Source organism: Antedon bifida, chromosome 2 (genome assembly GCF_963402885.1).
Source record: "Antedon bifida chromosome 2, ecAntBifi1.1, whole genome shotgun sequence".
In the NCBI taxonomy this organism is placed as follows: Eukaryota; Metazoa; Echinodermata; class Crinoidea; order Comatulida; family Antedonidae; genus Antedon; species Antedon bifida.
Window position 1 is genome coordinate 32,937,677 of NC_136227.1, and position 22,657 is coordinate 32,960,333.

At 32.9% G+C, this 22,657-nt stretch overlaps 1 protein-coding gene across 1 annotated transcript in view; it reads left to right on the top strand.

The window, feature by feature from the left end:
* The window catches only part of LOC144835632 (myb-binding protein 1A-like protein), a 28,525-nt gene extending 10,059 nt beyond the window's left edge, over positions 1-18,466 (top strand). The window contains exons 2-32 of the mRNA XM_078690711.1: positions 8,536-8,619; positions 8,990-9,061; positions 9,149-9,259; positions 9,598-9,720; positions 9,997-10,089; positions 10,710-10,821; positions 11,169-11,347; positions 11,622-11,701; positions 12,208-12,271; positions 12,394-12,467; positions 12,575-12,626; positions 12,736-12,964; positions 13,096-13,244; positions 13,370-13,531; positions 13,650-13,713; positions 13,870-14,012; positions 14,214-14,274; positions 14,471-14,508; positions 14,718-14,906; positions 15,346-15,555; positions 15,770-15,886; positions 16,043-16,118; positions 16,262-16,398; positions 16,694-16,764; positions 16,969-17,020; positions 17,348-17,416; positions 17,529-17,579; positions 17,689-17,742; positions 17,869-17,976; positions 18,072-18,190; positions 18,327-18,466. Coding sequence (XP_078546837.1) covers positions 8,536-8,619; positions 8,990-9,061; positions 9,149-9,259; positions 9,598-9,720; positions 9,997-10,089; positions 10,710-10,821; positions 11,169-11,347; positions 11,622-11,701; positions 12,208-12,271; positions 12,394-12,467; positions 12,575-12,626; positions 12,736-12,964; positions 13,096-13,244; positions 13,370-13,531; positions 13,650-13,713; positions 13,870-14,012; positions 14,214-14,274; positions 14,471-14,508; positions 14,718-14,906; positions 15,346-15,555; positions 15,770-15,886; positions 16,043-16,118; positions 16,262-16,398; positions 16,694-16,764; positions 16,969-17,020; positions 17,348-17,416; positions 17,529-17,579; positions 17,689-17,742; positions 17,869-17,976; positions 18,072-18,190; positions 18,327-18,396 — 3,213 coding nt within the window. The 3' untranslated portion in view covers positions 18,397-18,466. The remainder of the gene's footprint in view (positions 1-8,535; positions 8,620-8,989; positions 9,062-9,148; positions 9,260-9,597; positions 9,721-9,996; positions 10,090-10,709; positions 10,822-11,168; positions 11,348-11,621; positions 11,702-12,207; positions 12,272-12,393; positions 12,468-12,574; positions 12,627-12,735; positions 12,965-13,095; positions 13,245-13,369; positions 13,532-13,649; positions 13,714-13,869; positions 14,013-14,213; positions 14,275-14,470; positions 14,509-14,717; positions 14,907-15,345; positions 15,556-15,769; positions 15,887-16,042; positions 16,119-16,261; positions 16,399-16,693; positions 16,765-16,968; positions 17,021-17,347; positions 17,417-17,528; positions 17,580-17,688; positions 17,743-17,868; positions 17,977-18,071; positions 18,191-18,326) is intronic.
* Positions 18,467-22,657: the final 4,191 nt, after the last annotated feature.

A 22,657-nucleotide genomic window follows, 5' to 3' on the forward strand; every position in this document is an offset into this window, starting at 1 on the left:
GATCCAAAACAAAACATTTTGAAAACATTAAGTAGGTCAAGTGTTATAACGTTTGTAAAGTTAGTTACTTATTCACCGTAGACGCAAACAAGTTTGCAATGACAATGACAATGATTCTTTATTTCTTTATCGACCCTTTTTCAGGGTATGAAAGAACATTCTTTCAATCTTATACAGAAACAAACTAAACACTTCCAGACATAAATATTTGGTCTTAATAAATAATGCAGAACTATTGTGGAAAATGGTAACGTAGGTCAAGGGTCATCAATCCATTCTAAAATACTTTGAAAACATTAGGTAGGTCAAGTGTTATAACGTTTATAAAGTTAGCTACTTATTCGCCGTAGAGGGCGTAGACGCAAAAAAGTTCGCGGAACTATGGTGGCAAATGGTAGCGTATGTCAAGGGTCATCGGTCCATATCAAAATATTTTGAAAAAATTAAGTAGGTCAAGTGTTATAACGTTCGTAAAAATAGTTACTTATTCGCCGTAAAGGGCGTAGACGCAAACAATTTTCGCGGAACTAGGGTGGCAAATAGTAGAGTAGGTCAAGGGTCATCGATCCATACCAAAATATTTTGAAACAAGGCCAACAGCCATTAAGTCGCGTGCTATGCATAGTGATACCGACCGACAGACAGACCGACCGACCGACCGACATAGTGAACTATAGAGTCGCGTCCACGCAACTAAAAATTAAGTAGGTCAAGTGTTATAAAAGCTAGTTATTTATTCGCCGTAGAGGGCATAAATATCATGGCTAAAGGAGCTTTCACACCTGCTCCGGCATAGTTCCGGTCCGGCGATGGCAAATCCAATCGAACGTCAATGTTTTGTTTGTACGTGGCTACGCGCATATCGATCAGTGCATAGCCGCGTGGAGAGTCGTGAAAACAAACATTGGCGTTCGATTCGCCGGACCGGAACCGTGCCGTAACAGGAGTGAAAGGCCCTTAAAACATGTTGAAGCAAGTCCGACTTGGACTACGTCACGTCATAGCGACAATGGAAAATGCGGAAATTCACCACGTTACTAGATATCTTGTTAACAACATTTCACAATCAGGTAAAATATACCTGTTTTACATTCTGCCTACGCCTTAATCGCACTTATCAACGAATGCGCTGTAACTAAAAACCAATGCAAGTAATATACATATATATATACATATATATACATATATATATATGGTACTATTATTTTTTCAATTTTTATATGCAACTCACGGTTTTTAACGGTGACGTCACCTGCTATCTGGTAGAGTGAACAGTTTTCTTAACTCAGTTCCCAGCTTTGCTTTACAATTATTTACAGTTTCTTCTGATTGGACAATGATAATGCAGTGTATCACTCATGCGGCGATGATATTACACTTTCGGTGTTGAGTCCCACTCTTTAGGCAAAAGCAAAACTATGTTTCGTCTGTAGTTAAGTGATGCCGAGCTACAGCAGCTATTGCCATGAAAGCTGAGGAACGAATGAGCTAAATCACGAGGTATATCCAGGTATATAGATAATACAGGGCGTTGTGCTGGTTACGAGCAAAATATGACCAAAGGTTACATTTATACGTGATATATTGTTTGAATAAAATAGATAATCACTGCTGAATAAATAACATGTTATCTTTTAGTAGGCCAAATGCACATTGTATGACTGAGGCCTGCATGTAGTCAGTTCTATTGATCCCCCACTTCTGTCCCATCACACAATCACAACTACTGAGTATATTCCTGGTGTTAGACTCAATTTGTTAAAGTTTTACTTATTTTGAAGTTTCTGTTAAAAACATCCAAATTTGTATTCATTTTGTCTGCAAAACATTGTAACAAAACTAATAATGTAGATTGTTGTACAATAAATATATATTACTCGTACAGAACGATGCATTTAATTTACTGTACTTCGAGAAAAGAAGATTTTTAATTAACAAAAAAACATGTATCAGGCTTAACGTGTTGTAAAAGTGGGCAAAGCTATACGTTTAGAAATAAACGGTGGTCGAATGAGCTCAATCATATCCAGGTATATCCAATACACAGAGGGCGCTGTGCTGGTCACAAGCAAAGTATGACATTCATACCTGACGTGATATTGTTTGAATAAAATAGATAATCACTGAATAAATAACATGTTATCTTTTAGTAGGCCAAATGCACCAATCTGTCTGTAAGCTGCACGTAGTCAGTTCTATTGTTCCCCCACTTCTGTCCCATCACACAAATCACAACTGGGCCTGAACGATCGCATATAATTGACTTCTACTATCGCACTCAATTAATTCGTTACGGTTACATTTTTTATTTTGACATTATCCAACTTTTGTATTCGTTTTTTCAGCAACCATTGTAACAAAGGTAGGCCTAGTTTGTTACAAAGATTAAAAGTAAAATTAATTGTACAAAACGATGCAATTAATTTACTTTAGGCCTACTTCATAAGAAAAAAGCAAAAAATAAAAACATGTTGAAAGTGTGAGGAAAGCGCTAAACGGCACGAAATCGATGGAGAACAGCCATTTTACGGTAGTTTTTTTAGTGTATTTCAAAAAATATTAGACCGATTCTTATGGCTGTTTTTGCAACGATCTTCTTAATTAATTAATAACCTACAACCTCATGTTATTTTTAATTTGTAATTTTTTAAAACGTCGTCGGAGAGATTTTTAAAGTAACACCATTTAAAATCGTCCTATGGTTTAAGTATAGGCCTGTTTATAAAATCTTTAGATAGGGTTACAAAATCGTCTCTAACTTCTGATATCATTGTCCGATTACGATGGTTGTTTCACTATGCAATAACTGACCAATCAAGCTTTCTAATAACCTAAAAGTAATTTGATTGGTTCACAGTGCTCGTTGGAACACCCCTTTCAATGAGACAGTGACTTGGCTTGACCGAATAGGAGAACATTTCAAAAGTCATCGAATCATTCGCGAGTTCGTCTAATTTAGATTCTAAACAAAAATTGTATTTACTCCAGAACTACCAGTCCAAAACATTTCATTTTTGTACGAGAGATAAGAGTTATGGTTACTTATTTATAATTTGTAAATATATTTTAGAATAAGGTTTGTGTTTTTATATATGAGTAGTTTAAAAACACTTGTTTGTTTCAAAACCACCAGCGTGAGTTTTTCGGTGTTTATTGACTCTTCCATTATAAAAGTAGGGATGTAAAACGTTGACTAATACCAAAAATAAAGGTTTTTAAAAAAAGTACTGTAATATTATTTTTTCATATTTTTATATATTATCCAAAGACAATTTACTATGCTACGAGTAACAGTGATTGGATCTCAATTGAGATATATACAAATAGCTGTTAATCAAAACGTAAAAGAAAACAGCCAGATAGAAATACTGTACCAAGCTTTGTCAGGGCTGTAATGTATTTGTTATACAGTATTTTATTGCATTTAAATGGTGTTAAATTTTTAATCCACATTAGTTATACAATAATGATAAATAGATTATAATTATTTTCTCCAACATGGTAATACCTGTACTTATTACTCTGTGTATTGCGTTCTATTTATTTGCATATTATGGTCAGTTATTCAGTTGTTAAATAATGTGTTTTTAACACTTCTCGCATTGTTCAACCATGGAGGTATACCTCCATGGTTCAACCTATTGTTTTCTGTTCTTTTGTTTGTCACTTAGGTACCAGCATAAGTATTGTAAATGTTTCTTTTGTTACATTTTAAATATTACAAGTATTTTTAAAATGTATTTAAAAATGTAGAAACTTTAACAGAATATACTAGTCATTTTATCTACTGTATCTGCAATTTTTAACAATGTATTTAAAAGTATAAAAATCATGTGTGATATATACTGATGTAGATGATAAAGCATTGAGACAATAAACATCCATATGAACAACTTATTTTTAAGTATCTTTATTTCAGAAAGAAAGAAGTAGATATGTATAAAAATGATCTATAAAAACAGAATTGTAAATGAGCAAAAATGTACATATCGGTGGTACACGTGATCCGGTTAAGAGATTTTTTTCACATCATTGTTTGTTTCCATAGAGATAATGCATTTCATAACAATTTAGTTGCTATAGATACAGACATGTATAGGTTCTCAACATATGAGACCATACAAAAACCAAACATAATAATATACTATATACAGAATCAACTCTCTCAAAATTGTATTCCCAGAATTCTATTCTTTTTATGTAAACAACTCCCATCTATTCTAAAAACCAGACATAGACAGGTATTATCTAGAATCTAGTATAGCTGCTGTTTATCAAAATTCACGTTACATATAATTATCATGCAACTTCTCGGTAAAACATTTTGAATGTCTTTCAAGGTTTTTTTATATTAAAATGTTTGGTCCGTAACTAATACATACAAATATCCAAAAATCAAACAAATTCTGTCTATTTTTTTATTAAACATCTGGAGTTGATAAATCGATTATTTACATATTGTTTGATAAACCTTAGTACAGCAAGTTTTGCATCATCTTGAAATTTCAAAATTGACTTTCAATATCTTTCTTCAAATGGTTGCTTTACTTCCTCCATATATTATGCTATATTTTTGTAATTATCATGAATTTTTAGAATATAATTATGCATTTTAAATTGTAAAATAAAATCAAAATTTCTTAATGATTTATGGTATATCAAAATTTGTTCTAGATATGTATATATCTATATATGTCTATTGCACTATGCAAATTATAATAGCATGAATGTTGTTTCATTTTTTAGCTGTTTAGCATTTTATGGGAGGTTTAGGTGAGGGAATATAAAAATATCAACGAAAAATACACCCAAAATGTTTGTGTCCGAGCGCATCATCTAATTTCGACTACTTTTGGTGTTGACTCCGTAATCATTGTTATTATTCCAATACTTCACATCTTAATGTCTTCTTCATCATTAAAATGTTTTAATCTCTGCCGACTGATTGACAGAAGTCTGTCCCGCTCATGCACGTTGTCACTTTCTGAGGCGCACCCCAAATCCAGTATTGCTTTCATTTTGTAGCTTACATATTTCAAAGTAAAGGAATACTCCGTGTGTAACAAAATCAATGGCCGTAAATAGTTCCGAATTGTATAGTTGACAATTGAAAAAAAAAACAATTTGTCAGAGGCCGGGAAGCGATTTTTTATTTCGTACAGAAGTTGGGGCCCTTATGTGAAAGATAGCCGAACTACTTAAGTTCATAAATATAACTAAACCTAACCCTCTAAATAATCTCTCTCTTACTAAAAAGTAAAAAGAACTTGCTCATCGGATTCGAACCCCATACATCGACAAATCCGACAGAAAACCTTTGTATTAGCGAATTGTTAGCTCATTTCTAACGTAGCTTAGGAAAAACAATTAATGAATATTCATGTTTATTTTGTGACGTCTCATGAGGGGTCCCCAAATATGTACGAAAAGAAATATCGTGGCCGGGAAAAGTACGCTTTTATTATACTTAATAATCATGCCATGTGAATTATTATTAAGGTAGACAAACCGTACCGGAGCACAGGTTTCTGGTAGACCACACTTTAATTACAAAAGTAGCAAGTACGTAACAAATCTCCCATACAAAAAAAATTGCAAAATATCAAAACCAGTTAAATTTAAAAAAAATGTAAATTAATAAACTTAATTCGTGTTTCCGCATCAATGTGTTTTTCATTCGATTTTTTCCACTTTTTTATCTCTACGTATCAAATAATTAATACACCACGAAAAACACCCAAAATAATATAGTTTGTCATTTTTATACTTTCGTTATGTGTTTGCGCGCATCATCTAAATTACACAGCACAATTTTTCTTTAGCGTCTTTTATTTTCCAGTCAAAAGTAACGTCAAAGTTCCATATCCACTGTACTATTGCTTTAATGTTTTAGCCTACATATATTGAAGTGAAGGAATAGTGTATATAACAAACCAATAGCCGTAAATACAGTAGTTCCGAATTTTATTCGTGATACAATTTGTTTTTATTTTAATAATTTATCAAAGTGCGCTGATTCTTTGATTTCATCATGAAAACCTTCAAACAATTCTCATATTCTTCCATTGTCTTTCTTTGTCAAGTCGGCATTCATCATTTTATACCTTTTAACATATTTGCTATTATTGTTCATTTATGCTAAAACTGGCATCTTTGCACCGTCCTCATGATGACTCAGCATTATCACATAGTCACTGCGCCGACAATATTACAAAACAATTGTTGTTGTATTGTATCTATATTCTGGGTAGAAAGAAAAAAAACCGAATTTGGTTATATTTTGACATATCGACATAGTGATAAAAATTAAATTGATAAATAAATTATTTTTCAAAAACTGGTACGGTCTCATTGTCCGTTGAAGGCGCTCTTTGGTTTTTTATTTAAAAAACGAGTAGAGAGCAGGTGGTTAATGGTTTGGTAGGCTATCAATTCACACAGCGCGGCCTTTATGAATAATATAAAAGGCGTAGGCCTAGGCTAGCCTGTTCTTCTAAGAGCCACACAACTTAGGTATAAAGCTGGGTGTTTTTTTCTGTTTTGGTATTACGGTAGGCCTACTGGTGCATGCCTGGCATCTAACTAACGTGACAATTATCACACACAGCCAGCCTAGCCTATAGGCCTACCACTCTTTTCTCCCCTCCCTATACTAGGCCTAACTAGCCCACAAACAACTCCGGAGAGTCGGAGGAGAGGGAATTCTACTTTTAGCTAGCCTAGTTTAGTAGTCTACTATATACTAGGCCTAATTAACGTAGGTGACCTCAATGTCTGATCAGAATTGTCTTCATCTTTTCACAGCAGGATGACAGTGCCATACGTGAAGATTACAGATGCTATACAGACCATGGAGTTATTATAATACCTCCACCACGACCATGTAGACCTACATATACCTCCATGTACAGAGACATAACTACTGTCGTCTAGATGGCTGTTGACAGGTAAGCACTCATGGATACAGAGTAAAGAAACAACTATGTTTTTGCCAATTTGTAAATGTAAATTATAGTTAATGCGCAATAATAATAATGGCCAGTTGATATAGACATTTCATTCATTCTGATTTTAGCAGCAACTAGGCCTACTGCATGCTGTATTATTACGTTTCTGTGTTTTTTTAAGAATGAGTGCAGAATGTTCTTACTGATAGACAACATGTAAGTATTTCAGAATACGATGGAGTCAGTAAAGAGAAAACTTAATTCAGTTGGCAAATGTGTTTGTCTTAATTTTTACACGTCCAAGTAATGATATACATAATATAAAAATAACGCTTAAAAAAGAACGACGTTTCGACTCCATCATGGGGTCATTATCCAGTACAATGAATAAAATATAAAACAACAACTAATTAAATAGCACAAGCCAAGGGTCAAAGTTTAAATAACAAAAGACCTATTGTCTAACATCCTGTCAAATGAAAAGCTTAGCTTTTACAGAGTCACTTTGTTTATTCAGACTAGGTTTTAATTGTCTGATATACAACATTTCATAGATAAGACAGTCAAATTTGTTTTTGCATTTCCTAAGTATACAGAAACATGAATTAATTTTACTTGGATTAACAATCGCGTTATGATCCTTTAAATGCTGTCCTATTAAGCATCTACTATGTTCAACAATGCGTTGGTAGAGGTGTCGGCATGTATATCCAACATAACTTGCATCGCACAAGTCACATTTAAATTTATACACATTGTTGACTAGACTTGCCCCAAGTCTGTATTGTGTTTTATTTTTATTTATTTGTTTTTATTTCGACTGCGATTTTTGTCTGAAAATACAGTATCCAAACTCAAGTAATACACGTATGAAACGCCATATGTGCAAAAATATTTATATTTTTACTAATATTAAGAAAAAACTCCGTCTGGAGCCCAGACTAATTGTTGACTTATAATAGTTGGTTTCTTTTCGACTTTCCTAATGTTATCTTTAACTTTCTTACTTATGAATACAGGGACAATGTTTTTGTTTATCTTGTGACTTAGTTGGCATAGTTGTCGCTTGACGGAGTTCGCAGATTTCTGGTCTTTGAATGGCAGGATGATTCGCACTGGTATTTCGGATAAATCTGTTTCACCTTCTGCTGTGTTGTTATTGCTCTCTGCTGGTTTAAAATTCTGTATGGTTGTTGTTATTAGTTCATCTGGAAATTTCAGACACTTAAAAATCTTCCTTAGAATTTCACATTCATCATTAAAAAGCTGGTGGGTCGACGATAGTTTGTAAGCCCGATTTAACATAGTTATAATAAGTGACCTTTTATACTTTTTTCAAATCTTTGGTTATCAGCATTCCTAGGAAAGGGATTGAATTGTTCACGGCAGTTTCCATTGTGAACGCTATCGCAGGATGGGTTGTGTTAAGTAAAGCTAAAAATTCATTGGCTGCTTCTAGATTGGGCCCCAATGATCAGCTTCGGCTGGATGGACCACCCTCGTAAAATATTGTTGAAATAAATAAGTAAAATAAAAATAAATAAATCATTAATAATATTGTTGTTTATATTTGTTGCTGTTTATTTAGCTTCTGACATTGTTACCCATAATCAGCTTAAAAGAAGTGTTTTCTTTGATTAAGAAACATCTGCATTCCAACTCCAGTAAACAGGTAGATAACAACAACTACTCTTATTTTGTAATTGTCAATCAAAAATGATAATAATCATAACAATAATAATATAATAATTTATAATAATGATAATAGTAACTTTCTCTTCTTTTACTTATTGTGTTTTTTTAACCTTTATTTATTTATTTCATTATTTAGTTTATTATTTAATTATTGTTTTGCCTACTCTTGAAATGGTAATATTTACATATTTTACTTTAATAGTTCTGGTGTCCCCTGAGCTTATTCAAGTTTCTCTCATTTTCTGTTATATTATGATGTATCTTATGAAAATAAATTGAATTGAATTAAACTAGTCATTCATTGTTTAAAACAATAACAATTATGGGATTTTTTTTTCTTTTTTAAGGAAGAGAGGGAGCATATGTTTGGTCAAGTGTTTGCATATATTGCAGTTGTTCAATCAGGCAGATTACAAGCAGTAAATACCTAATTCTGTTTTATTGTATTGTTTTATTAAGTTATTTTGTGGCAATTTATTAAAATGGTTCTTTTTTTCAATAAACAGGAAGATGGAAAATATACTGTTAATGTTCTAACAAAATTGAAAGGATTTTCTGAAAAGAAAAGTTATCTACAAGATCTTTGTACTCAAGCATCAATGGACCTGATTAGTATGGTAAGGCTCTGTCTACACTATCAAACGAGTTTGACAAAAAAAGTGTGATGTGCCCAAATATGGTAGTGATATGATATCATGTCTATATATGGGCACATTTTTGTCACATCAAATTTGATAGTGTAGACAGAGCTTAAAACAATAGCCTACAAATCACATGTTAAATGTTTAAAAAACCAGCACTATTATACTGTAATTTTAAATGAAAATGAATAATCAAGATGACACAAGGGGCAAGGAAATAAGATGTCTCTTACTATTTTGCTATCGAGGATAAAGTTCATATTTTATCATTTACTAAACTAGTTTTTTCATACATTTTTCCTTTGTTCATGAAGAGTTCCAAAGAAACATTTAGTGAACACATCTGGCCGTCGATCAAGTCTGATCTCAGTTGTGGCTGGGAAGGGTGCTCTCCTCACACCCTGCAGACGTTGCTAACTTGCCATCATTGTTTTCCTGTAAGTACCTAGCAAAAATGAGAAAAGGCATAACAATTTATTATGCTCTGTCTACACTATCAAACTAGTTTGACAAAAAAAGTGTGATGTGCCCATATATAGTAGTGATATGCTTAAATATGGTAGCGATATGACATCATCATGTCCATAGGCACATCACATAAAGTTTGATAGTGTAGACAGAGCTTAACGGTACTGTAGGTTAATTGTTCTTGTAAAAAGATTGCTATTGTCTATCGGTATTGAAATTGTATCTATTTCTTTTGTATTTTATAGGATGTTGTCAAAGGCAAGTTTTTGAAGACTCATTGGGGACATAAAGACATATTGCACCCCGACAATCTAAATCATGTTGTGAAAATCTTCACTGTAAGTACAGCGATATCAACGAGTGAGTCACCGAGCGGTTAAGGCAGTGAAATTGTAATTACTTAGCCATAACATTGGCAAGGGTTCAAGGCTCACTCGCTCCATGGTTCTGGTGGTAAAGCGAGTCTTCTTGGATAAGGACTATAAACCGTAGATCTAGTGTACACATCTAGTTCATGTGCACTTTAAATAACTTAGTACATCTTTCGAGACGAGTAGGGGTTACCCCGGCGTACTAGTACACACTCAGCCACTGTCACTCACAGCCACTGATCATAACTGGGCCCTCTGAGAGACCAGTCCTTGACTGAAGAGGTCACCCATAATAAATAATAAGCATATAAATACTTTTTAATCTAGTAGGGGGTTACCCCGGCGTACTAGTACACTCACAGCCACTGATCATAACTGGGCCCTCTGAGAGACCAGTCCTTGACTGAAGAGGTCACCCATAATAAATAATAAGCATATACATATTTTTAAATGTATTGTTCCTGTTGTATTCCAAAATTGAAAACTTTTATGAGAAATTAATTAGGTCAATGTGGTGTAACTTTTTGAAATTTATTTTTCGCTTGTTTTTCATTTTTTAATTAAATAATGATAATGTTTTTCCTCAGGAATCTACTATCATATCTCACCCTAATGTCAACAGTGTTTGTGATGAGGTGTTGAAACTTGTTCTTCAAGATCAGGAAAAGGTTACTGTGTTTTGTCAACAAGTTATTGATAGTAAGCTTCCTTTTATTCTTGAATACGTCAAGTCACTGCATAATTGTTCTACTCTGCGGCCAATGTCATATAGAGCAGTCAATATTTTAACTAACGAAATATTCTCCCCATTCAATTTCACATGAACATACAAATATTGATATAAAGTTTGCGGTACGCTATGTAGATAGTTCAGAAAAGAACTGTTGAGTTTCTTGACGTTTTGATCAATATGCTTTGATCGTCCTCAGGAGTCAGAATGCAGAAAGTCCAGGAAACTGGGAATAAAAATAGAATGGGACTGGTGTGAAAGCTAAAAACAATAGCAAAACATACACATAAATGAACTCTGTACTGTGTACTTATAGGTGGCCTGCTTCATGCTCGTCAAGAATGCCGCTACCTGGCATTGCAACTCGTTGAGCGCCTCCTACGTGAATGTAGCGCAGAAGAAGTTGATCATGTGTTAAGCCCAGCAGTAGTCAAGATACTGATTAATAGCCTGGCAAACAAACAACATTTTTTGCATGAGGCTAGTAAAAAGTTTGTAAGTGAAATGTGTTTGCCCGAAAGAAGGATAACTAACCCATGATTTATAATTACTTTATAATACACCTAATATTCGTTTCATCTTTTATTTCGGAAAAAAGAATAGAGTAGATAGAATATAGTACAAAATTCTCCATAGCTCAAGAACAAAATTACAAGTGTCTACATTATTATAAATATAAAGAAATATATAAATCTCTTATTTTATAATTTTTACAACATAGATTTAGAACAATTAACAATTCAAATGTTTTTTTTGTGTGATTTTTTAGAGTGCAACATTACCATTGGTTGTCAAGGAGATTCAAGATGGTGCCACGCAACTTGAGATTGTAAAATGTCTCATAAGCAAGTTAGTATAAACAGAATAAAATGTGTTTTGTTCTTAACCCAGACTTATTCAAACATATTCTGTACTGTTTTTCTCTGAGTGAGTGAGTGACCTAGCGGTTATGACAGTGGAACTGTAATTATGTAGCCATAACATCAGCAAAGCTTCGAGGCTCATCTCGCTCTATGGTTCTGGTGGTAGAACGAGTCTTCTCGAAAAAGGACTATAAACCGTAGGTCCAGTGTACACATTTAGCACTATAAAAAACCTAGTACATCTTTTGAGACGAGTATGGAGTTACCCCGGTGTACTAGTACATCACAGCCACTGATCATAACTGGGCCCTCTGGGAGACCAGTCTTTGACTGGAGAGGTCACCCAGTATAAATAATATTTTTTTTTACTACAAGTGTAGTAGTCAAAGAGTCCAACATTAACTAATGTTTAATGCTAATCCAGTCAGAATGTTCATGTTCTATTTTGTTTATTTTATCATAACCCTATATGTCATTACTTGATCTTCTTAGGTCAGGAAATATACACTTTGATCAAATTACAAAGACGAGATCCGTACATAATTTAATAAACAATGTGAGTATACCAGTCATATAAAATAATGTTTTTTCTATGTACAGTATATATGTATCTATGTCTGAAGTAGTGATCCATTTTTTCAGTATTTTTAAAATTCTTTGATTTCCCTTTGTTTTTAGTTAAATCTTAAAGGAGTAAAGTTGTATGTAAAGTTTCTAAAGAACCTATTCATCAATGGTCCAACCCAAGACAGGTAATGTTGTTAGACTTTATCAATAGTAAAGCATATAACAATCTAGTAAGACAAATTGCGTTTCCAATTAAAATTTTATATTGTATATTTTAATTTTTTTTCTACAGTTTTGAGAAAGTACCAGATCTCGACTCTACTCGCAGATGGGTGTGTCATGAGGTTAGATTGAATATTATTTAAATTGTTGTATATTTACATTTTTTATTTTAACAAATAAGGTTTTTACTTTGTTTAAATCGGTGTATTTTGATTTGTTTTTACTTGGTAGATGCTGTCGTTAATAAGAAGTCCTGGGATTCCTAAGCAGGAACAATGGGTTTTAGATGTTACTCAGTTCCTGTTTGTTCATGCATATTTTAATATTGAATCAAATGATACAAGTATCCCCCAGTGCAAACATCTTTTAGCTCATAAGATTGGGAAAGATTTACAGGAGCTCCTGGCCAGCCTGTTTCAAAGTTGCTTGACGTCGCTTAGCAACATGCCTGCCTCACAAGGTATTATATTTATATTGGTTTATTTTATATATATTGTAATCTACCCACAATTCATTTTGTTATTGCCAAGAGAGTGTGAAATAAAGACCGAAATTATTATATCATACTATTTATTTATTTTTTGGTTTCAGTGTTGGTTGAAGAAAATGAGCCAGGTCAGAATCAAAGGACATTGGGAATGACATCTGGAGGTGACCTCTGGGTCAAGTTGATAGTGCAATACGCCCAACAGTTAGTGACCTCACCACATGTCACCTTTCGCATTGAATTCACTTCTGAAGTAAGACTTTGATGTCAATACAAACACCTTTTTATTTCATCCTACAACATTTCTACAGTCATTTTATACAAACTATTGAATATATAAATGCACAATTTTTAACATGCAGTGATTTCTGTTCATAGATGAAATCAGCATGGGAGAAGATGCTTTCTTCAGTGGCAGATGTAGAATCCAAGATGGAAAGTAAAAGGAACATAACGGCAGGATCGGCCTTCCAGCTCCTCTTTCTTCATGTCGGACTTCAGATATTTATGGAACCAAGCAATGCAGTTGACCTTGTTGAGGTCAGAATTAATTCATAATCGGTGTCTAGTTATTGAAAATATATAATATTATTTATACATAAAATATATTCATGAATTTAATTTTTATATTTCACCTTTGTTTGTTTTGTTTTTATAGGAATTAAGCAATTGTTACAAGAAGGCATTCACCAAACGCCGGTCTGTTGCTAAACAAGTTGATGGTAAAAATAATATACTAATTATCTCTATTTTAAGATCATAATATTTATAAAGTTAATTCCACAGAAAAGTGTACAGATTACTCATAGAAAAACAAATGTAGAGGTACTGTAAACAATAGATGTGTTTATAATTTTACTGTCATTTTATTTTTTCAGAACCAGAGTGGGTAGAAGTAGTTGTTGATATTCTGATTGGCCTTCTCTCTAAATCATCTCATCTATTGAGGGCAGTTGTCGACAATACCTTCAAGATGATCTGTTCGCATATGACAAAGAAGGCATTGTCTCTTTTAGTAGATGTAGGTGTTTGTGGAGGGAGCTGCCTATATTTGGATACCTTAGTTTAAGCCTAACTGGAAAGCCTGCTATGATAGGAGTATAAATTGAAACTGTTGTTTAAAAATTGTTGTTAATGTTAATTTATTTTATATTTTATTTATGAATGTATTGATAACCAGTTTTGTCCTCTCCAAATTCACATTTTATTTTTGATTTTGTAGGTTTTAGATCCATCAAAGAACAAAGAAGAAGATAGTAATGTGGAATTGGTTAATGATTCAGGTAAAAATAATCTCAATTATGACCTATGACCTATTATGATTTTTATGACCTATAACCTATTGACATGAAACTTATGAAATAAAGTATCTCACTACAATCTCTTTCCGTTAGTATATTATATGTTCTTTTAAAAAATTGTTTAACTTCTTCTTTGCTTACATTCCTCATTTTGTATTTCCTTTTTTTTTTAATATAGAAGAAGAAGATATCGATGAGGATAAGGAAAATTCACCAGTAAGTTGTACTTTGCTTTTGTCCTTAAGCTCAGTCTACACTATCAAACCAGTTTGACAAAAAAGTGTGATGTGCCCAAATATGGTAGTGATATGCCCAAATGTGGAAGTGATATGATGTCATTGTGTCCATATATGGGCACAAAAAATTTGATTGTAGTTATATCTTTTGATAGTATTGTACTGGTAAACAATCTTATTATTTTTCAGAGTAATGGTAACATTAACGAAGAAGATGAGATTGAAGAAGACGGTTCCAAACAGGATGATGAAAGTGATGAGGAAGATGATGAGGAAGATGATGAGGAGGATGAAGATGATATCGAGATGGTCGATGATGAGTTCAGAGCTCAAATCCGAGATGCTTTAGGAGACGCCGCTGTTCAACTAAGTGATGAGGTACGACTCAATATACTTGGAGGAGGAATATTTTACTATTTAAATAAATATTTTATAGTTGTAATACACAAACAATTTTTTCGTAATATGTTTGATAATAAAATAAAGAAATGTGGCTTGTGCATCACTAATAGATGCAATAAAGGAGAGAGATATGCTTTGCAGTAAAAATATCTAGTTCTAGTTTTCCTGTGACCTAGAAGATCGTAGGGGCGTAGTAGATGCGATACAGTTCACCAAGTCCTTCCATCTTTGTATGTAAATGCATACTGTTGCTATATATGTTATATAATCTCTATATGTAGATTAGACTAATCTCTATATGTAGATTAGACTAATCTCCTCCAGTCTGATACATATGTACAGTACACATTATGTTTGTGTAAAACAGCTTTTTATCTTAACATAAAGAGTAATTCCGCTATTTATTCGTTTTTAGGAAGATGAGCAGGAGGATGAGGAAGATGATGACATGGATGACGAGACAATGATGAGATTCGATTCAGTCTTAGCAGCGGCATTCAAAGAAAAACTGCAAAAGAAGAAATCCAAAATGGAAGCTGTAACGCTCGTGTTACATTTTAAGTTGCGTGTTCTTGATCTTGTAACGATTTTCATCAAACAGCAACCGGAGAACATCCTAGTCGCTGTAAGTTTTATGACAGTAAAAGCCATTCAAATGGAATGCAAACACCAATATAGACTTGGCCCAAGTCTGTAGTTTTTTTGTGTTAGCCAGTCAGTTTTTTGATTTTTGTCTGAAACAGCTCTGAAACGCCATTTGTGCCAAAATATTTAAACGCCAATATTATTTTGCATGTTTGTAATACTCATCCTATCATTTTTCGTTAAATTGGATTTAGGATCTTTTGTTACCGCTGGTCTACATGATACAGGCAGCTTCTAGTGATAAAGATCAGGATTTATTAAAAGATAAAGCTGCAAACATATATAAGACTAAACTCTGTCGACCAAAAAAGGTAAGAACACCAATTTTGTTTACAGTAAACCTCTATTTTCGAGACATGGGGTTCTCCTATAATTATAATATATTATTTTGATAAACACTGCAACTTATTCACAGTAAATTACTAAACAGATGATCAAATATTTGAATATTTATTTGTTATTTTTAGTATCCGAAAGTATCAGGCGATGAAAAAGAAGAGTTGCATAAATGCTTAGAAGAAATGATGAAAGCCCTAAGGAAAGGTAGACAAATACTATACTACTACATAATCACAATGTTTTAGTTGACTCTATGAAGATATACTGTATAGTTGACTCTGAAGATATAGTTGAGATACACTGTATAACCCTTTGAATGATATATCTGTTTTTTTTATTTTTTACAGCTTCATCAGTGTTCATAGTATCACTGATTTCTAGTGGTTGTCTATTCCTTGTGCGTATATTGACATCATCTACCGACCAATCGCCCCTTAAAACTAGGAGACAACGTAAAGATGCCACACAAGAGAAACATGCTGAGGTAAAGTACATCCTTTTAAATAAAGGCCAATTTACACAGACCAACGGTAAGCGGCAAAACGACGTAGCTTGTCCCACATAGAATTTGTATCTATCCTTACTGGAAACCATCTGTCAGCTCCGTGTTGTGTGTAAATGGTCATAAGGAATAACAAAGATTCTATATTTTTATTAACGTTGCCGCTTCTCTGTGTAAATTGGCCTTAATGTTTTTCAGAACTCTAATCTAATAGTGCTTTTAGTGGGTTACAATACTATTGTAAAAATATTCATGTCTGGTTTTTTTTGTGATGCAGAATGATTCTTCAGATAAAGAAAGAATTTCAGCTTTGTACAATAAATCACTTTTGGATTTTATGACATACAGGTAAGATATAAGCATTTAGATTTTAACTCATCACCAAGATAAGTTAGGTAATTATCTGTGTAATGTATCATGCACATTGAAATAAGTGTTTGGAAATTGTGTGTATGTTCTGTGTTATTTTTCCGAATAAGGGATATCTTGAATTACAAAGTTCATTGTTTTGTTGAAGGTTAATACTATTTTTGACTATTGTTATTTTCTCAGAGCAACTTGTCTACACCCTGTGCTGTTTACAGATCTTATAGAACGATTTCCAGTAAGTTAATCAGCTATTATTGAATCATAGAGCATCCTTTCATGTGTTTTTGTTGTACAACAATGGACCTATAAATTCTAATTTAACAACTATACTAAAGAATATGATTTTGAAGGGTACCAGAGAGTTGTTAATTAACAACTCACTGGTATATACCTTTATATTATGTGTCATGTGTTCTATCATACCATAATGATAAATAATAATAAAATCTTTGTGCTTACTAATTAATGTAGTTACAATATTATGTACATATATATTACATACTATAGTATAGTCTGAAAACAAAACAATCCGTTTATAATGTATTTATTTATTTGTTGATAGAATCTTGGATGGTTCGTAGCCCCTCAACTTATTCAGTACACAACTGAAAATATTCAGATATATCGTAAGGTAAGACCACAGTTCTGTAAGATTTTTTTGTGTAAATTTTAAATAATAATTTTGATCTATGTTAAAGCAGATTTTTCGTCATTTGAAATCTTTTGTTTTTTTTTAATTTCAGAAACAAGCTTGTTTGATGTTGACAAATTTAATCAGTAAACGACCATATTTGGTATGTAGACTTTTTTTGTAGTTTTTGCACTGAAGTAGGAAAGATAATTATTAGTGAATGGTTTAATTATAATGAATAATTTTGATTATTACATTTTATTTATTTATAGGGAAATGAGGATCCAAAGAAAATCTGTAAACAATTATCTTCAATGATTTCAAAGGTATACAATGAAATTACATATTCTATTTTAATCAGGTGTATGTGTTTTATATCGATAGTGTTTATCAATATTTCAATATAGATATTTTGTATTGATCGGTTTTATGATATTCTTTGCATTAAACAGGTTGTCGCAAACACACTGGATTCGGAGTCTACATTCAGGCCAAAGTTCATCTTGCAGTTTTTAATGTTGATAAAAGAGTTTGCTGCCCTCAAACAGAGTCTTAATGACGTAATAATTCACAATTATCTTATGGTATTTAAGTAATAAAAGAAACGCTTGTGCAAGTGTCAAATAAATATTCACAATTTGTTTTTCACCAACAGAAAGAAGGATTTGATGTGATTAGAAGTTTGTTGCAGAAATTAAAGGACAAAACAGAAATCAAAAGATCGGGTGAACTTTCATCGGCTATTGGTGCTGCCCTCAATGGAGTAAATAACAGGTAAGATTGTCTCATATTGCTAGAGTGTTTTTCTATCATTGCGCAACCTAAGCCTCATACAAGACGTTAATACCTTATGTTTGTGTGTGCAGTATTAGATTCTAAATAAACATTTATTTATTGTTTTATTTTGTAGGTCATCCAGCAAACGTAAGAGGAGGAAAACAAAACACAGAAAAAGAAGATCTGAAACTGAACAAGTGTGAAATGTACAGTATTAAACACAGAATTGAACGCAACCATAGACACTACATTATTGAACACAGAATTGAACGTAACCATAGACACTACAGTATTGAACACAGAATTGAACGTAAGCATAGACACTACAGTATTGAACACAGACTTGAACGCAACCATAGACACTACAGTATTGAACACAGACTTGAACGTAACCATAGACACTACAGTATTGAACACAGAATTGAACGTAACCATAGACACTACAGTATTTAACACAGAATTGAACGTAACCATAGACACTACATTATTGAACACAGAATTGAACGTAACCATAGACACTACAGTATTGAACACAGAATTGAACGTAACCATAGACACTACAGTATTGAACACAGACTTGAACGCAACCATAGACACTACAGTATTGAACACAGACTTGAACGTAACCATAGACACTACAGTATTGAACACAGAATTGAACGTAACCATAGACACTACAGTATTGAACACAGAATTGAACGTAACCATAGACACTACAGTATTGAACACAGAATTGAACGTAACCATAGACACTACAGTATTGAACACAGAATTGAATGCAACCATAGACACTACAGTATTGAACACAGACTTGAACGTAACCATAGACACTACAGTATTGAACACAGAATTGAACGCAACCATAGACACTACAGTATTAAACACAGAATTGAACACAACAATAGACACTACAGTATTTAACACAGAATTGAATGCAACCATAGACACTACAGTGTTGAACACAGAATTGAACGCAACAATAGACACTACAGTATTTAACACAGAATTGAATGCAACCATAGACACTACAGTATTGAACACAGAATTGAACGTAACCATAGACACTACAGTATTGAACACAGAATTGAACGCAACCATAGACGCTACAGTATTTAACACAGAATTGAATGCAACCATAGACACTACAGTATTGAACACAGAATTGAACGTAACCATAGACACTACAGTGTTGAACACAGAATTGAACACAACAATAGACACTACAGTATTTAACACAGAATTAAACGCAACCATAGACACTACAGTGTTGAACACAGAATTGAATGCTACCATAGACACTACAGTGTTGAACACAGAATTGAACGCAACCATAGACACTACAGTGTTGAACACAAAATTGAACGCAACCATAGACACTACAGTGTTGAACACAGAATTGAACGCAACCATAGACACTACAGTGTTGAACACAGAATTGAACGCAACCATAGACACTACAGTGTTGAACACAGAATTGAACGCAACCATAGACACTACAGTGTTGAACACAAAATTGAACGCAACCATAGACACTACAGAATTTAAAAAAGAATTGACAGTACATTATTGAACACATAATTGAACGCAACCATAGACACAAACCACTCACTGGAATGGAAGTGAACACAAGCATTACATAGAGCATTACATAGAGCATGTGATTGATTTACATTTTAGGAGTTAAAAGTTTTAAAAATGTATTTAAAAATGTAGATACTTTAACAGAATATACAACTGTATCTACTGTATCTGCATTTGTTTGCACAGAAAAACAATTTTTAAATGTATTTAAAATTTGTAAATGTCAACATGCCATTAAATAATAATACATCAATTCAATTAATAATTGTTTTTCAAACTACGAAAAAAACTGTCATATTTTAAAGTACTTATATGTTTCAACATAACGTATATCAATTTTATTTTGCAACTTGCGTATAAAAATCAAGATAATTTTGGCTATTTTCATTTTTTACAGTATTATTATTTCTACATAATTTTATATCCACTTATATGTATAAAAATCATGTGTGATTTATATACGGTACTGTAGATGATATAAAGAGATAATAAAAATCCAAATGAACAACTTATTTTTAAGTATTTTTATTTCCGAAATAAAGAAGTAAATATGTATAAAAATGAACTATAAAAACAAAAAAATGTACATATCGGTGGTACACTGTGATCCGGTTAAGAGTTTTTTTTTTTACATTTGTTCATTTCCATAGAGATAATGCATTTCATAACAATTTAGTTGCTATAGATACAGACATAGGTTTTCAAATCAGCAACAAACCAAACATAATATACTATATACAGAATCAACTCGCTTAAAATGGTATTCCCAGATTTCTATTAGACTATTTTATGTAAACTCCCATCAATTTTAAAAACCAGATATAGACAGATAATAATTAGAATCTAGTATAGCTGCTGTTTATCAAATTTCATGTTACATATATCATGCAACATCCCGATAAAACATTTTAAATGTCTTTCAAGGTATTTTATATTAAAATGTTTGGTCCGTAACTAATACATACAAATATCCAAAAATCAACAAAATTCTGTCTATTTTTTTTATTAAACATCTGGAGTTGATAAATCGATTATTTACATATTGTTTGATAAACATTAGTACAGCAAGTTTTGCATCATCTTGAAATTTCAAATTTATTGTTCCAATATCTTTCTTCCCGCAAATGGTTGCTTTACTGCCTCCATATATTACGCTATATTTTTGTAATTATCATGAATTTTTAGAATATAATTATGCATTCTAAATTGTAAAATAAAATCAACATTTCTTAATGATTTATGGTATATCAATATTTGTTCTAGATATGTATATATGTATATATGTCTATTGCACTATGCAAATTATAATAGCATGAATGTTGCTTCATTTTTTAGCTGTTTAGCATTTTATGTTTAGGTGAGGGAATATAAAAACCATGAAATGTAAAAAAAAAAAAACACACAAAACGAATCCAAATGAGTGTCATGTTTCCGCTAAATATCAAATATCAACGAAAAATACACCCAAAATGTTTGTGTCCGAGCGCATCATCTAATTTCGACTACTTTTGGTGTTGAGTCCGTAATCATTGTTACTATAAAGAAGAGGATTGTTGCAGCGCCCATGTGGCGGCTCTATATTGCTCTGTGCATAACAACTTCGTATCTGTTTGCAGATGGTTTTTTCATCAAATAAGTTTTACTGGATGCTGGAATAACAAATTGAGCACCATATATTCACAAATTTCTTATGTGGAAATAATCGTATCTTGGAGTAAATCGCAGTTGTTTTTCTTGTTGTTTCCTGAAGTTCAGCTAGGCCCTGCTTGTGCCTTTATTGTTTTAATTCAAACTCATCACTGCCCAAGAACAATGGTCTACTAGCATCAGTGGGAAGCTAGCCCTGTACTTTCAATCTGACTGTGCATATTGTTATGTAAATGACCTTGTACACCTCATGCTTGAAGACCTGCTGTTGTCATGCTAATTAGCTATAGCTCTGAGTTTCTTCATGGTTTACAGGGCTGTGTAACCAACAACAATAACAGTTGTGAACTTCTTGAAGAATCTTGCTTAATTATACAATCTTTTAAGTTGAACTCCAGTAGCTGTAGTATCCACCTATTACCAAGGAGGCCAAAAAGAAAAACCAGGCGTGGTACAAGAGCTGGGCGTGACAAACACACTAAAAACAATCTATCATTTCCGGACTTATCATCAAACTCTCTCTTATCTAAAAACAATATTAAATTTTGCAGTATTAATACAAGATCCGTTCGGAACAAAACAACAGAATTTGTGGATTTCGTTATCGAACATAATCTGGATGTTGTTGCCCTTTCGGAAACGTGGCTTAAACCAGAAGACACATCAGTTATAGGAAATATTACACCCAACGGATACTCTCTCAAACATGCTCCCCGTGCTGGTACTAAAAGAGGTGGTGGAGTTGCACTTCTTTACAAGGAAAGCATAGCGGTTAAATGTTATGACACGGGATTATTACCAAAATCATTTGAACTGCTAAATGTGGAAATAGTCAGCAATGCATCCTCAGTTTTCCTCGTAGCAGTATATCGACCTCAAAGTAAATCAACGGGTTGCAGTCTAAATGTTTTCACTGAAGAATTCTCAACTTTGGTTGATCACTATGTATTGAAGCCGGCTCCCATACTATTCGTTGGAGACTTTAACATCCATGTGGATATGCCAAATGATGCAGATGCAATTCATTTTCGGAATCTACTTGTAGCAAGCAGTCTTCAACAGCATGTGTCTACACCTACACACCGACATGGTCATACATTAGACTTGCTGATCACACGTTCATCTGATCCTCCTGTTTTCTCAAACCTTAATGTCATTGATGGTATATCAGATCACTATGCAATCACATGTAATCTCCTTATCAAGAAGCCACCCGTAATCACTAAATCCATCGAA